Source organism: Fringilla coelebs (genome assembly GCF_963513975.1).
Source record: "Fringilla coelebs genome assembly, chromosome: Z".
Taxonomy (NCBI): Eukaryota; Metazoa; Chordata; class Aves; order Passeriformes; family Fringillidae; genus Fringilla; species Fringilla coelebs.
Genome location: NC_140031.1, coordinates 7905452 through 7921860, shown reverse-complemented (window position 1 = coordinate 7921860; position 16409 = coordinate 7905452). Strand labels below are relative to the sequence as shown.

At 47.8% G+C, this 16409-nt stretch overlaps 1 protein-coding gene across 1 annotated transcript in view; it reads right to left on the bottom strand.

The window, feature by feature from the left end:
* Positions 1–1728: 1728 nt before the first annotated feature.
* Positions 1729–16409, bottom strand: part of UBE2R2 (ubiquitin conjugating enzyme E2 R2) — a 55077-nt gene continuing 40396 nt past the window's right edge. Inside the window, exons 3-5 of the mRNA XM_084225847.1 lie at positions 13019–13116; positions 6465–6599; positions 1729–5154 (exon numbers count right to left, since the gene is read on the bottom strand). Of these exons, the coding sequence (XP_084081973.1) occupies positions 4935–5154; positions 6465–6599; positions 13019–13116 (453 nt within the window). The 3' untranslated portion in view covers positions 1729–4934. The remainder of the gene's footprint in view (positions 5155–6464; positions 6600–13018; positions 13117–16409) is intronic.

Sequence of the window (16409 nt, the reverse complement as noted above, 5' to 3'; positions counted from 1 at the left end):
CAGTAGAGGAAGTGGGTAAATGTGAAGCACACAACAGGCAAGGGGCTTTTATTCTTTTAATATCCACAGGAAAAAAGAAGTCTGTTTCTACCCTGAGAACCGTTTTTCTTTCTCTGTTACCAGCTCTTGGGTCCTGTGAGACCCAATTGTCACCTAGGCCTCCCTCAGCCTCTGAGCAGCAGAACAACAATGGCATTCCTCTGCCCTGGCTTAGGTTTTGACACTGGTTGAACTCCAACAGCTGCTCCAAGCCCTTTTCAGCTGCTGTCCCACTGCCAACAGCTTTGGGGCCTGAATGTCAAGGAGGGCTAAAATGTTTCTTCAGGCTAGGGCCCATCAGTTTGTACAAGACTGCACCAGCAGCTGAGCCCTCACAGCAGCAGCACCTCATTTACCCGATTCAAAACAGACTGCCCCAGAGCTGCCTTCACTCTTGAGGTCTTGTTTACAGACATCCAGTGCTGCCCCGCAGGTGTAGCTCAGTTCTTGCGTGCATGTCACAGTCCAGAAGCAGCTGGAGCTGGGGAAAGGCAACGGGGGAGAGATGGTGCCAGCCCCCAGCAGCCCCTGAGCCTCAGGTCTCACACCTTCCCAGCTGCTCTAGGGTTCTGCTCACACAGCTACAGGCACGCTCCTCTCCCCTGTGAGACTCAACAAAATGTTTCTCCCTTCCCCTACACTGATACTTCGGCAGGACTTGCCTGCAGCAATTTCGCTCTCTGAGCCCTGCTCTACTGATGGCAGAGGCAAGGTTGCCCAGCTGCACTTGGGCACCAAGGAAAGAAGAGGACAATCCCCCTTTGCTGCCCCCCAGACTTACCCAGGGCAGGGTAGGCTGGAGCCCTTGCCCTGCCTTTGGTCCCACACTGCTGCTGGAGGAAGCAGCAGCTGGCAGCTCTGGGCTGCCCAGTGCTGTGGGGTAAGGCAGGAGATACAAGCAGCCCAGATCTCAGACAGCACCATCCCTCCGGTCCATTTCCGTAGTAGATCAGAGACTGCTTTGGGAAGGCAGCTCCAAAATGCCACCACCCGTCCTCCAGCTCAGCTGTGCAGCAGAAGCACTTGGGCTCCAGCTACATTTGACTCAGCAGTTGCTGTGCTGCCATCGATACCAAGGGCAGCCGGTGCAACTCCCTAACACTTGTCCCACTAATTTTAGCTCGAGTGCAGCAGCCAGGGCACTGCAAACACCCTGCTCCGCTCCCGAGCCTGCAGGGAACAGCACGGGACCGGGAGGGCTGGCACCCGGGAGGGCTGGCAGCCGTGACCTCAATTTCTCTGCCAAAGCTGCTCCTGGACCCAGCGGTCAAACTCCTCCTCCACCCTGCCCAACCCTTTCAGGAGCACCGTGCTCCTGCCCTGCCAGGGCACTGGCCCGAGTCCTGCATCCCTACTCCACTCACATGAATCCATGGATCACCTTCTCACTGGTCTCCCCCTTCCTTCTTAGGAAGACTAAATATAAGAGCAAAAGTCTGGCCTTTTGCCAAAGTCGTCTATATTAGTTTGTTCTTTAGTCTTAGGTGCAAGCAGCTGTCAAACTGCAGCATTATTTTGAAATAAACTTAGAGATATTGGTGTATAAATATGTCCATTGATACCAGAGGAACAATGAACAGCTGTTATTCAAAGCTTTGAGGAACCCATGCGATGCCACCAGCTCAAACATGAAAGTAACAGCACGGAGATATTTTCATTTCACATTTTTATTAGTAGACAGATGTGCAGAAAAGACAAAATATAACTACTGAAGAAGAAGACAACACAAAAATGCATCAGTTAATTCTTTCTGGTAAATTATACTGAAGAAAAAAAGGAAAAGACCTGGGAGTTCAGCTAAGAAAACTACTAAGAAATCTAGTGTACCCTGCTGGTTTCAGAATGGTTGAAAACTGCATTTGAAGGGACATGTAGCTGCAAATGTAAACGCTAATATTGACTGAAACAGGAGAAAAGGGGTTAAGAAAAACCCAGAATACACAGAGCAGGTAAACATTTTTCTGCAATCTCTTAAATAGTTTCAAAAAAATCCCCTCATACTTCAGTTGTATTTCAAAAAAAGGAAACCAGCAAGTCAACAAGCAATGACACTGCACAGGACAGTGGGGAAGAGAAATTAGTCTGGTTAATGTCGGAGCTCTCAAAAGAGGTTGCTTTTTTGTCATTAAAAAAGGGTAACAGAATAGTCATAATAATGCATCTTACAACACCAAGCTTGGAAATACAAGTCACTGGAGAGTATACAGTGAAGACGGTCAAAAGTACAAGGGAAATCCTGAAAGATGCAGTATCCTCATTTCCAACCAAGTCATCAGCAAAGCCAGTGTTGCCACACTCTGCTCCTTCACCCCCCACAGCCGCCTGAAAGTTGGAGGTCGGTGCCCCTGCCCTGGCATGGCCCCAAGTCCAGTCCTGCAGCCAGGAGCATCAGGGGCCCATTTTCAACCCTGGCGCTGCCCTCACAGGGCTGGTGTGAAGCTGGGGGTGCCTCACACTGTCACTAAACTCAGGGGAGCCCCGCTGCAGGCTCCAAAAAGCACCGGGGGCTGGGTGAGTCCTTGCTGGAAGAAGGCTGACACCTCAGGAGGATGCGGCTGCCTTCCCAGGTAACATGCAAGCAGGAGGGCGGGCGGCCGAGGGAACGCCGGGCACAAGGAATCGGGCAGAGGGATACACCTCCGGGACAGGGATTGTCCCTGCAAACCCCAGCCAAGTGACACTTCGGGAACAGATCTGCCTAGCTCACTTCATGCGGAGCCCCGAGGCCTTCCTCTCCTCTCCGTCCGGGCAGCGCACTCGGAGCTTTTGCTCAGTCTTGCCCCGGGGCGCAGCCACGGAGCGGATCCAGAGCAAAGGCTGTTCCCACCGAGGCACCCGCGAGGGACCGCAGCTGGGGACGTACCACGGAAAACCCTGAGACACACGGAGGGGAGGCGCAGGCTCTGGTCAGGGTGATGCCTCTGTACCTGTGGGGACCAAGGGTCCCGCCCAAGCAGGGCCAGCACCTCCGAACTGCTCCCGGGGCTGCCAGGCCCGGCTGCAGATCCAGGGGATCATGCGAGAGGGGAACTCGGGGCACCGCACCACAGCCAAACGCGAGCACGCTGAACGGGGGGAGAGCCGAGGGCCCGAGGAAGAGGGTTCTGAGACAGGAACATGCAGGATCCCCCGGCCCACGACGGAGCGCCCTAAGCTCTGCCAAGGGCTCCCAAAAACATGCGGGAGGCTGAGCTCGGGTCACCAAAAACCTGCCGCTGGCCTGTTCTGCCGTGGGGCTGCGCACCGCTGTGCCCCAGGGAGCCGAGCAGGGGAGAGAGAGCCCGGCACTGCCACCTCTGCCCGCAGCACAGACAGCCCGGACACGCCGCGGGCGCCAAAGCCAGCTCCGAACTCCACCGGCGCCGCGGGCTCTTCTCTGAATTCCTCTGGGAAACGCATGCAAAGTACTTGTCTTAAAAAAAAAAAAGAAAAATCTAGTCTTTGCTATCTCTTACCACTCTGCTGAAAAACCACAGTAAAGAATGTGCCTCCATAAAAATGCAAGTGCTGGAGGAGAACAAACAAACAGAATTTCCCTCTTTAAGGAGCTCTTCTGTGTGTAGCTGAAACCCCAATAACTTCAGCTTCCATGTTTAGGTAGAGAATTAGAATGGAAGTCAATGCCTATACAATATGGGCAGAATTCCAGACATCATCAGGGAGCTAGGATCTCACACTGTATCACTTGGATTGTCTTTTTGAACTCATAAACCTTTTTATCTCCCATACAATTAATTACCTTTTCTGTGTAAACAAACCTATGTCTGAGCAAGTGCATGTCAGGTGTTTTTACTTAGCTGCACAGAGCTGCACCTGCCCACAGGTGATGACACCAGTGACAGAAGGCAGCTCCAGATGCACAGGGCTGGGGCTGCAGGGAGCAAGGGCTGCCAGCCAGCACAGGGCAGGAGGCTGCTGCTCTGTCCCACTGCCAAAAACAAGTCCAGCACGAATGGTGGCCCTCTGGGCAGCAGGATGTACATCTGCTCTCCTCCCTCCAGAGAGGGGCTGCTGGCAGCAGATCTCAGCAGAATGGCTAAACTGAACTTTTTCAACCTTATCCTAGTCTGGGAGAAAAAAAAAAAAGGGAAAAAAAATTTAAAAAAGAAATAGCAACCCAGGGCTCAGTTGTACAGATGTGAAGTGTTAAGTGTTTATTTTAGGTTCATATCACAAGCCTTTTCCAGAGACAAAGCTGATTGTGCCCTCTGGGGCTCCAGGAGCCAGCTATTTCCTAACTTAGCAGGCTGAAAAGGAATACTGTACCTTTCAGTGACATCCCATCAAGCTCAACACACAGTAGCTTTACACTCTCCGCCCCACACCTTATAAAGGAAAAGCCACCACCACAAGGCTAAACGAATGTACACACGCTATTATTGTAAATGGAGCAGCTAAACCTTGGCAATTTGCTTCGTGGGGATTTTTTTTTTCTTCCCAGTAAATGCAGCACATTGAGCTTCCAAAAACCCGGCTTCCAATGGGTTTGTTCCAGCTTTAAATACATTAAACATCTCAATGCAAGACTGTATTTAATTCAAGAATCTAAACACGAGCAAACCTGTTTTGCTGTGAGCATTTCATAGAGAAGTGAAAAGGGGAGTTTCTTTTTTAAAAAGAAATTGTAATACAGTGATGAAAGGGTTAAGAATGCAAGAATTCAGACATTCTGTGGAGGGTCTCTAAGAGGTCCATAAAAAAGGAGCGAACAGATCCATACAACAGGAGACAGCAGGAGACAAAGTTTTGTGTTGGGTTTTTTTTTGTTTTGTTTTTTTTTTTTTTTTTTTTTTTGACACCCCCCCCCCCACTTTTTTGCTGGACTGCTGCTAGGTTACCGCTGCTCCCTTCTGGCCTGAGTCGGCAGGGCAGTACAGGGGCATAGAGGGAGCAGGTCACGACTCCTCGTTGCCAGAATCATCATCATCGTAACAGTCGGCATCCTCCTCCTCCTCGTCTTCATCATCAATGTCGTCATCGTACAAGTCGTCGTAAAGCAAATCTGAACTGTTGTCATTGGAAGGCACTTTAGTTTTGATGCAGTACTCTGCTAGTGTAGTGGGGACCTTCACGCCATCCTTCTCTGCCTCAGCTTTGGTAGCCAAAACCTGTTTCCTGCCGGGGGAAGGACACAGCAGGAATGTGAGCAGGGCCATGTGCCAGCGGCTCAGCTCCCCACCCGCCTCTCCAGGCCCTGCCCCGCCCTCCTGGAAGCTGGAGAAAGGAGCTGAGGTTTGCAGGACACACCACAAAAACAGATTTGAAAACAGATTTGGTTCCTGCAGCCTCAGGCCTGGGAGCATGCCAAGGGGGTTTGCAGCACACATGCTCTCAGCAACACATGAAAGCAGTTATTCCACAGGCTCTGCACTGGAGACCTGCCAGAGGCCAGAGCAAATTCCATTCGCTACTGTAGGGATGGTCAGGGATTTCCTAGGGTGGTTTATTGACTCTGCCGCTGACTACTCTCTCACAGCATGCTCCAAACTACAATTCCCACAAGCCTTTGGCAGCTCTCAGCTCCCATTGGAGGGTCAGAGCAGCTGGGGCGCAGGGCAGCACCCCAGGACACAGCCTGGGGCTCACGGAAGCCAAGTGCTTTCCATGACCCTGAGCCAGGCCTGGCTGCTGCATCCCAGCAGGGAGGAGCAGATGGCAGCCTGTCCTCTCACCCACCCAGGGCCCGTCAGTCTGCCATTCCCTGTGTGGAGTGCACCCAGCTGGGCTGGAGCTGAGGGAGCTGGAGGATTCTCCGCACAGGCAGAGCCCTGCTGGCCCCACCCAGGGCCACATCCTACCAGCCCAGCTGGCAGAGACAATGCAGATGTGGCCTCCTGCCAGCAGTCCTGCTCCAGGCTGGGCTATCCCACCACAGCAGCCCTGGCCCACACTCACATCATCCCCCTGCAGCTCCTGATGAACCATGGACTTCTCCAAGGGCAGGACTAAGCAGTGGTTTCAGCTAATCCAACCCAGCTCTGCAAGCCCTTGACAAATCCTGCTGATGCTCCATTGAATTGGAGGGACAAGATTATGATCATGCATGCATTAAGCCCAGAAATTAGTAGGATGCAGTCAGTTTGCATCACATCCAAGCAATGTGGGGCTTAAAGACAAGCAGGGACTTAAACTGGGATTTACTAGTAGCCAATAGGTTTTGCAGAGCATCATGACAGATTAGTCTGAAAAAAGAACAATTTAAAGACAAATCAGCCCAGTCCTCCTGCCCCAGAAGTGTGTGCTGCTTCTGTGTGCTGAAAATTCTGGAGGGACCTGATGCAGGGACTTTGAATAAGATACTGAAATTAATTTCCAAATTACAATCTGCTGCAAGAAGCTCGTTTCAGCAAATTCTGGAAGCAGCCTGTATGATAGGATTCAAAGCAGAATGCTGGTAGCCCAGCATCACAACTGGCAAAGCTTACCTTATGATTTCGGCGTACTCCTTGTCTTTTCCTTTACTGTCCCTCCATTTCCTGAACATGACTGATGCATCCACATTGGCTGGGGAGAATGTGTTGGGCTCATTAAGCAAAGAGATTACACTCAGTAAGATAGTCCTGAAAGAGGTAACCACAACAGCAGAGTCAGAGCTAATGCATTCATGGATTCTGGATATCCACAATTTCTTTAGGTGTTGCATCATAAACTTGTTTGAAGTCAAGTCTTAAGCTGAGGACAGTGTTATTAAGTGAGAACAAGTATTCATGAACCTCAGGCCTGGACATTGGTGTAGGGAAGGTGATACACAAACCTCACCTGACTACAGACCATCATGTCTGTGCTTGGGACAGAGCAGCACAGGAAGCTTCAATCAGACAAGATTTCAGCTTGTCTGCACTATCCACAGGTGGGGTGAGGCTGGAAATCTGCTCTGTGAGCTGTTCCTGGTGGCTTGCAGCCTCCAGCAGGAAGCCAGGCCAGGCTGTTTGCCTGCCCTGCACGGGGAGAAGGACCACTATGACCCAAGGCCAGAAGAAAAGGCTGCACTACTTTTCCCCTGTCCTGCCAGGTGGTTGGGAAGCTGAGGCTGGGGCAGGATGACTCTCTCCTCAGCTCGTGCCCCACCCAGGCTGCAGCAGCAGCTCCCAAGAACAGCAAGGGGAAGACAGTGTGGATGTTTTTCAACGCTCAGGCAAGGTGCCAGGGCCCAGTGGGATTCAACTGCTGGTACTCAGCAGAGCCAACATGAGCCAGTCATGTAACCCCTGGCTGGCTGGCAGGCAGGCAGACACAGTCTTCCAGGATTTCCAGCCGAGGGCCCTGCTCTGCTGGCATTCACCAGCTGCAAACACCATCCTCTTGGCCCAGAGCTTTCTCCTGCAGTTCCTAGAACCCTGCACTTGAGAGTTGTAGCCTTTGCTGCTCACGCTGTGCCTCAACCAGCACAAACACCCATACCCAGCCACCAGCTCTAGCTGCTACCATGACAGCATCACCCATTCCAGTGGTCCTGCCAGCAACAGCTTCCCTTTCAAGTAGAAGGGACAAACAAGGGACAGGGAATAGCTCTTGAAACACAGCATTACTCAAGAGCCACTTTACTGACCTTGATTAAAGGAGACTGGGAGATGCAGTCATGTTTGCACTGATTCAGGGACATGTTCAGAGCACATCTACCAGATCATATATCTGGGTACAATTCCAGGAAATGCTTGGTCATTTGGATACTGAGTATCTTGAAAGGTTTTGAAAATAAACACTTGTATCTGAACAGACTGTTCAGCATAGCTATCAAGAGAGTCTTATACAATTCATTTTCTAAATTATATAATTCTGTACGAAAAGAGAACAGCAGCTCTGGAAGAAACTGTCTCATTGGATTGGAATGATGGGCATAAGAGATCATTTTCTACTTCATCTCAAGAATTCATTTAGGAGCCTTTGATTCTCTGCAAACAGGCCAGCATGTCAGCTCCAGCATCATGCAGCAGCTTTCTGCAGAGCAAACAAAGTCTAGGGAAGGCCAAGGACAGGAATTAATATCTGAATTTAGCATATACTCTACCACATTTCCATCAACAGTGAGGAAAAGCCAATTTTCACTGTGGTGTCCAGACATCAAAGTTACTGCTACTTAAATACACCAAGACAGCTGTATTAGAAGTGAAGCTCTCTCAGCTATTCCTTCCCATCCAGCACATTAGACCAGCTCCATCACTGCTGATATCTTTTAAAAGCTGGATAGTCCTCCAACTCAAACCTGGTTACCTTGAACAACGTACAGTAACAGAAAGGCATCCAAGCACAGGGGATCTGACAGGACTAACACCAGTAAAAAGTTAAACCATGTGGGACTGAAAACTTCAGCACCAGATGCAAACTGCATGGGCTGGGTATGGGTGAGTCTCTGGGATATTGTAGGGATCTGTCTCCCCTTCAGACAAGGCTGCTGTAGCATAGTAGAGCAGCCAGCAGAGGTTCAAGGAAGCAGACCCATTCTTGTTTTTTCTACTGTATCAATGTAAGAAGGCTCAGACACAGATCAGTTTCTTCCCAAAAGAGACATGATGTAGATTAGCTGGTGCTCCCAACCAGCACATCCTATTATACTCCTTGTTGAAAAAGGATTTTTTTTTTTTTTTTTTTTTTTTAATTCCAGCTGCTATCCACATTTTAGCCTCTCAGAGCCACCTCAAGAGGTGGGTATAGATTGGTCCAAGTGCATTTTTGCCTTCTGGTATAAAGTCAAAAGTTTTAGCCTAGGCTGCACTGACAGTCATGTTACTGCATCAAGCTGTTCATGGAATCTGACCAGATCTCAGGCAGAAAAAAAAAGCCAAGACAAATGGTAATCCTCAAGAAACAAAGCAATAGGCAGACAGTACATCACCTATCTGTAGGAGATACAGCTGTACCAGTACCTTGAATACTGTGCAGAGTCCTGGCCTGTGCAGTTCAAGGGCAGGGGAGACTGGGGAGATGGGGAGAAGGACAATTAAAATGATCAGAGAGCCTCAAACCCAAGTCTTCTACCACTCATTCAGCTCCATGGGACACAAGAAGCAGTATTCTCTGCCAAACACATCAGAGCTGCATTCCTCCACATCTTGCTGCGTTTTGCTGTGTTTACTTATGCCTGCATCACCTAGGTCCAGTGATGGGAAAGTCCATACTGATTGTGTTTAAAAAATTAATGAGCCTGCTTGACACCCTCAGAAGCACAGGTGAACTCTTACAGTTGAAGAATGAATTTTCCCCTTCAGATACTTCAACCCCACTCCTCTGTGGGGAAATAGTCAACACTTAGCAGGATTTACAGAATTCAGCAGCAGAGGAGCAGCTCCCTCCCACATCTTTGGCCCCTCTGCCTCCTTTCCCAAGCCAGATGTGCTTCTGTTGGCACTCTGCCCAACTGGTGATGGTAGTAGCAGACTAGAAGTGAAGGACCAGTTTTATTTTCATTTGCTGATACATTCATTTGCTGAGGAATGTTTTGACCTGTCACCCTTAAGCTCAAGAGGATTCAAGAGCATTAGCACCAAAAACTGCAACTGTGGTGAGGGACAGCAGAAATTAGAGAACAAGCACCATGCAAAGTTCTGTGTCAGTCTCTAGGGTTTAATATAATGAAATACTCAAAATGTATGTGTGATATATGTAATTAATGCCCAAAGCTGTTTCCTCACTTTGAGTTAAGGTTTGTCACCTAGTTGATTCTTTATTTGAGTGTCTTGTAATGAGAATGAAATGCACCTGCTGTTTCAAAAACATGGACAGGTTAGGCCTTTAATGTCTCTGGTACTTAGTGAACCTTTGTATTTTTGTCAGGAAGAAAACCAACAGCTGTTCCCGACACCACTCAGGAGGACAGGAGACAGACAAACAATGGAAGGCAAACAACAGGCAGAAAACAAACAACTGGTCAGAATACTCAAAACATCCTGTATTGGGTTTGCAGGGCCAAGTTTTGGTAGCCGGGGTGCAATAAGGGTGGCTTCAGTGAGAAGCTGCCAGAAAGGTCCTCTATGTCTGTCAGAGCCTGGCAGCTCCAAGGACAGATGTGCCACTGGTCAAGGCTGGGCCAACTGGAAAGGGCAGTAATGTCTCTGTGATAACATATTTAATAAAAAAAAGTTTTAATTGTGTCCAGAGAAGAGTGGAGTGAGAACATGTGAGAGGAACAACCCTGCAGACAGCCAGGGCAGTGCAGAAGGAGGGGCAGGAGCTGCTCCAGGTATTGGAACAGAGATTCCCCTGCAGCTTGTGGTCAAGACAATGGTGAGGCAGCTGTGCCCCTGCAGCACAGGGAGGACACAGGGGAGCAGAGATCTATCCGCTGCCCCTGGGGGAGCCCAGGCTGGAGCAGGGGGATGCCCAAAGGAGGCTGTGATCCTGTGGGAAACCCATGGAGAGAGCAGCCCTCACTGGAGCAGCTTGTCCTGAAAGGACTCCATACTGTGGAAGTGTGACCTACGCTGCAGCAGTTTGGGGAAGACTACTGCCCATGGGGTGGACTCATGCTGGCAGAGTTAATGCAGAACTGGACGCTATGGGAGGGATCCCACAGCAGCAGGGGAACACTCCTCATCCTTAGCAGCAGGAGAAACAATGTGTGATGAACTGACTATAACCCCCATTCCACTACCCCCATACACTGCTGTGGTAGGGGGTGGAGCTGGGAAGGAGGGAGAGGTGGGGGGGAAGGTGTTTTTAAGGTCTTTACTTCTCATCATCCCGCTTTGATTTTGTTGGTAACAAATTTAATTAATAACTCTAATTCTAGCCTGTTTTGTCTGTGATGGTATTTGGTGGGTGATGCCTCCTGGTACTTTGCTGCAGAAGAACATCAGAACAATGAACAAGGTACGGCTGTGAAGATCGAAATAGCTCAGGTACCCTAAGGCTGGGAGCAAAAGGGTGAGCTATTTCTAGCCCCAGCAACTTCAGGATACCTAGGAAGGGGTGCAACACACAGATGGGCTCATGACTGAGGGGTGGACCTGACCACAGAGGCCATCACACAAGTTATCCACAAATGTGAAAGATGTGCTGCCATCAAGCGAGCCACACAAGTGAAATATCCTGGAATAGAGGGCAGTGGCTGGGTTTCCAGTGTGGTGAGGCCTGGCAAATAGATTACACTGGGCCACAAATATGCTGAGGCAAGAGTTACATACTCACTATGACAGAGGCAACAACTAGCTGGAAACGTACCCAGTAAACCATGCCACTGCTTGGAACACAATCTCAGGTCTTGAGAGATACATTTTGTGGTGACATGGTACTCCAGAGAGAACTGAATCAGGCAATGGGAGTAATTTTCAAAATCATCTCATAAACTCTAAAGCAAAGAAACATTGAGAGAATATATCACATCCCTTACCACCCACAAGCCTCTGGAAAGACTGAGAAATGCTGAAGACTGTTAAAAGTTTTAGGTAACGGGACATGGAAGCACTGGGATGCAAATTTTGCAGAAGCCACTTGGCTGGTCAATGCTAGGAGATCTGCTAACTGCACTGATCCTGCCCAAACTAAGCCCACAGACACTGGGGGAGGAGATAAGGTCCTTGCACTATGCACAGGAAAGTGGCTGGGGAAGTCAGTGTGGATTCGCCTGGGAATGGGAATGGGAATGGGAAAAGGCAAATACATTGGTAGGATTGTCTTTACCCAAAGACCTGGGTGTACTTGGAAGGTAACGTGGAAGGATGGGGAGACCCAGTGTGTACCTCAAGGAGATTTAACCTTGGGGGAAAAACAAACTGTGTGAGTTTTATGCTGCAGGAAGTAAAGGAACAGGAACAACATGACCTGACAAAGAAGGAATTTTGTGAGGAGTAAGGAGAGTGAGATGATGATGTGAGCCAAGCTGGTGACCAATGATCATGTGTGCTGCTTCTCCTCTCCTGACCACCCATCCTGATGGGGTAGAGCAAAAGTCAGGGATCTGGAGGGGTGGAAAAAGCCATGAAACGGGAGAATAATATCCATCTGTTAAAGGTTAATGAAAATGTATATTTGGTAAAGAGATGGTTCAAGGACACAGTTTGGGTTGTATGTGTGGATAAGAAGGAATTCCAGTAACGAGAAAGAAATACAGTGAAACAGTTGGAAGATAAATATATTATATAGGATCTAAACAGGACACAAATGGTATGAAATAAAGAGTGGAGATTGTATTGAGTTTGCTGAGCTGTAGCTTGTTTTCTCTTAGCAGCCCTCAGTGCTTTCCATTCATAGTTAGAAAGGTATGATAACATGCAATTATTTCGGCTACTGCTGAGCAGGGCTGGCACAGCACCAATGCTGTCTCTAACATTCCCCACTCCTCCATAAGGGGGCTGAGAGATGGCAAGATCTAAGATGGGACACAACCAGGCCAGCTGGTCCAACTTAACCAAAGAGATATTCCATACCATATAACATCAGCTCAGACACGAAAGATAAGTGAGAGAGGAGAAATGGGGGACATTTGTTATATCACAGCGTTTGTCTTCTGGAGCAACTGCTACACACATTGAAGCCCTGCTTCCCAGGAAGTGGCTGAACATTGCTCATCAATGGTAAGTAGAGATTAATTTTTTTTCCCTTTTGCTTATGTGACCAAGCTTTTACTATTACTTTAGTAAACTGCCTTATCTAAAACACAGAAGTTGTTTTCCATGTTATTTTTCTTTCCTGTGTCCCGTAGGGAAGTGGAGTAATAGAGCAGTTTGGTTTGCACAGTTTGGTTTGGAACCCCTTACACACACTTTTCCACTGGTGGTACTTTGAAGAAGATAACAGTGACTGAGATAGGCTTCAATATTTGAGATAATTTGCCTTTGGAGTATGAAACCCTGTGAATAGGACAGAAGGCTCTGCACTGTTAGCCCAGTATGTTCAGACAGACTGGTATGTCTGGCTCCCACTTGATTCAAGCCCTAAGCCCCACAAAACCTTAAATTCCCTCCCAAACCTCTCCCACCATAGTCCTTAGGTCTTGTAGAAATGGCAGGCCCTTGAGGTCACCACTGCACATATTCATAGTTACCTGACGTTTTGGGTAGGGTTCCACCTCTCTGATGGTAGCTCTCCACTTTGTGGGTCATCTACAGGTGGGTGAAGGATTGAAATACATACATCTCCATTCTGCAAGACAGAAAAAAGAATAGCTTGGCTGGAGGCTGAGGCCTGATGACTCAAATCCACCACTCAGACTGTCTTCTGCTCAGTTTAACCTTGCTGATACGAACATCCAAGTGCTAGCAAAAAAACAACGCCTGGAAATTGTTCTGAATTCTTCCTGGATTTACTTTATACACAACAACTAGCCAGCAAACCGGCAAAAAATCCCAATATAAAATCAAGAGGTTTAAAGAATGTACTGCAGTAAGCAAAAATAGTAACAATGTAACATAAAACTAGATAGGTCTCCAGATAGCGAGTACTACTGTCACAGTGACATACGGTTTAATCACAGGAGACCCCAAGTAGGGTTAAAGAAAATTTGTATTCCCACTGGTAGCTTGAGCTAGCTACAGGAAATTTTTGAATTGAGGGGTTTAATCACAATCTACTAGCTCAGGTATGAAAACATTATGTCTCCCAGGACATAAGGACCTTGAACAGATGGTGCGGGGCAGGCTTACACAGCTCCCCTAGAACACAGCTGTTCAAAATACCAGATGAAAAAGCAGGAGATGCTCTCTGAAGGTTTCACTGAAAGTCCCTTCCAGCATGCAAAGGGAAGAATATTCTGGCAGCATATGGAAACCATACAACCACATAATCTTCAATATGCATTCTACTCACCAGTGTTATGGCCTGAATATAGATTTAAAGCTCCTTAATGCCTGTTTAGGAAAGCTGTCAACACAATTCTCCATCAGCAACCGCACTCAGACACAATTGCTTTGTAGGAGGGCTGGAGCAGTATCCACCCCAGCTAATATCCTCCACTGAGGCAGACTCCAGGGACTCACATGGTACCAGTGCCTTGCTGCAGGATGGGATGAAGGTGCAGATGAGGCCTGAGGCTGGCCAGCAGATATTGGCCTCTCCAGGCCCCATGGGCTTTGCAGCCAGCTGTGCGGCAGCACTCATACTCTCCCTTGTCACCCCAGTCCAGGGCACAGACTGATGATAGGATCAGCTCTGTTCAGGACTCCAGGCTGGAAGCTTCCCACACACCTGGTCTCACATCCTTCCAACACTGCTCAGAGCACAGAGCTCACAGCAACAGCATCTGTGCCTTTGAGCCCAGGCCAGTGATCACAGCTACAGATAGCAGCGGCTCACCTGGGGGGTTGTGATCTGTATCTAGATTTCAGCAGTGCACTATTCATGCCAGGTATGCTAATCTAGCAGGCCCTTGTCACTTTGAAGCAGGTTTTAGTCAAGAACACAGCAAGGCAGCACCTGGAGCTGCTGAATTCCAAAGCACATACTTACATTACTGGAACAGCTTGCTTTAAGAAGGCAGTTTTCCTTTTAGAACCCCAATGGGCTTGTGAAATCTTGATATTTTTTAGTAACAGTCCAAGCTGAAGTTAACTTTATTAACATTAGATTATGCGCAGTCTACTCTGCTATCACTAATAACTTCCATTAGTTTTTTCTTTAATCTTTTCCTGGAAGATTGCAATGCTAGTGGCCAGAGGAAGTATCTCAGCACTTGGGAAAAGTTCTTGAAGCAATCAGGTCAGCAGCATGTGGACAAGTAAATATTTGGCAAAATGAAGATAGAGGGAAGCAATGATGTGAGAAGTTTTTGTCTTGCCACAATCAGTGTTACATGTTTGGGAACTGCACTTCATTAATCATCTGGAGGGGTAAAGGTTTAATGGGGCCTGATGAGGTCAGCACAAAATTCTAGGGACCAGGACAGTCAGGGGCCAAGCCTTTCCCTACATGCATTTTTGAAAGACATAAACAAGGAGAATGGGGTATTTATCTGCCATTGAGGTATAGCCTCCATTTGTATCAGGACTGAGAACTGTTATGTCATAAAAATAAAGAGCAAGTGAATGAAGTTTTACCAAAGTTCAATTAGGTGACCCAAGTAAACCAGAGATGGGAAAAACACAGATTGCTCAAGTCTCATTGCTCAGAACTGGAATGTCAGCCCCAGCCTCTCCATCTGGTCCAACCAGCAGATTCTGTGAACTGCTACTTTCTTTCATCTTCCTTGCACTAAGATGGGCTTTTTGTCTCCCTCCTCCTGAAAACCCTCAAACACCAAAGACTTTGCTGAGATAGTCTCAGTTTCATCTGAAGCTACCCCAGTGCCTCATCTTCATTGCTTAAATGTTTCCAAAACAGCCTGCAAGCTGCTTCAGATTCCCTCAGCTACAAGAAATACTCCTATAAACACAAAGCACAAAGCTGAGAGCTTATGTCTTTGAAGAGCAAACCCAAAATACACACATCAAGTTTTGGGTTAGTTCCTCCTGCTGCCTTCAGTTGTTTCTAGTCAATTTTTCATCTTTCTCACCAGGTCTGGGAGCGGTCCTTTCCAAGGCTTGTTTTTGTACATTTCATTTTGGTAGCTATTTGCCACTCACCTCCTGCATGAGGATTTCCAGATTCAGAATCAATACCCAACTGCAATTATCTGAAGATTTTGAAGTTGTCTTTATTTATAGATCAAAATTCCCTGTAACTGAAATAGAGCCTTAAAGAGAAACATCATCCTTGGCTACAGGAAAGATCCTGTGCCAAGTACAAAATCCACATCAGAAAAGTGTCAGATAACTGATGTGAGGATGTCCCTGGACTTAGGGCAATCCCCTGGATCAGTTAATAATTAAAGTGGGTTAGTATTCTGTTCTGCACTGAAGTTTGGCAAGGTTTCTAGCCGCTTATTACTAAGCCATCAGTGCAGTCCTCACCATGATATTTGAAGCACACCCATTCCAAGCTGGGCATTCGGCAGCAAGAATCAGAAAGGGCTTTCCAAGCCCAAGACATAAACTTCAGGCTTTATATGTTCATGAGATGGAAGAGAATGACATTCCAGTTTTCAGGTGGGTTCAAAGGAAGTCTGCAAAACCTCTCATAAGAAAACCTGTGATAAGGTGAGAGACCTGCACCAAGAGGAACATTTTGAAATCCCAAAACTATAGACGCAGTGCTTCTTAGCAGGTTGACATTCTTCTAGGATAACCAAAAGTTCAGCTAGGATTTGGCTGACCTCCACTAAAGATCAAGTTTTGAACCAAAAGAGGCCTTCAGCCTTCAAATACAGCTCTATGGAACCGGGTGATATTGAACCAACTGCCTCTATATAGAATCATTCCTCTCCTGGACCTGCTGTGCAGTTCTATTGTGATCCAATTGCTGATAGTCCACAGTCTTGACTACCGTCTGAAAGTAACCCATACACGTGCTGAGTTTAAGGAAGCAGAAAGCTCTCTCACATACCCCAGAAAATTTTTTTTTAA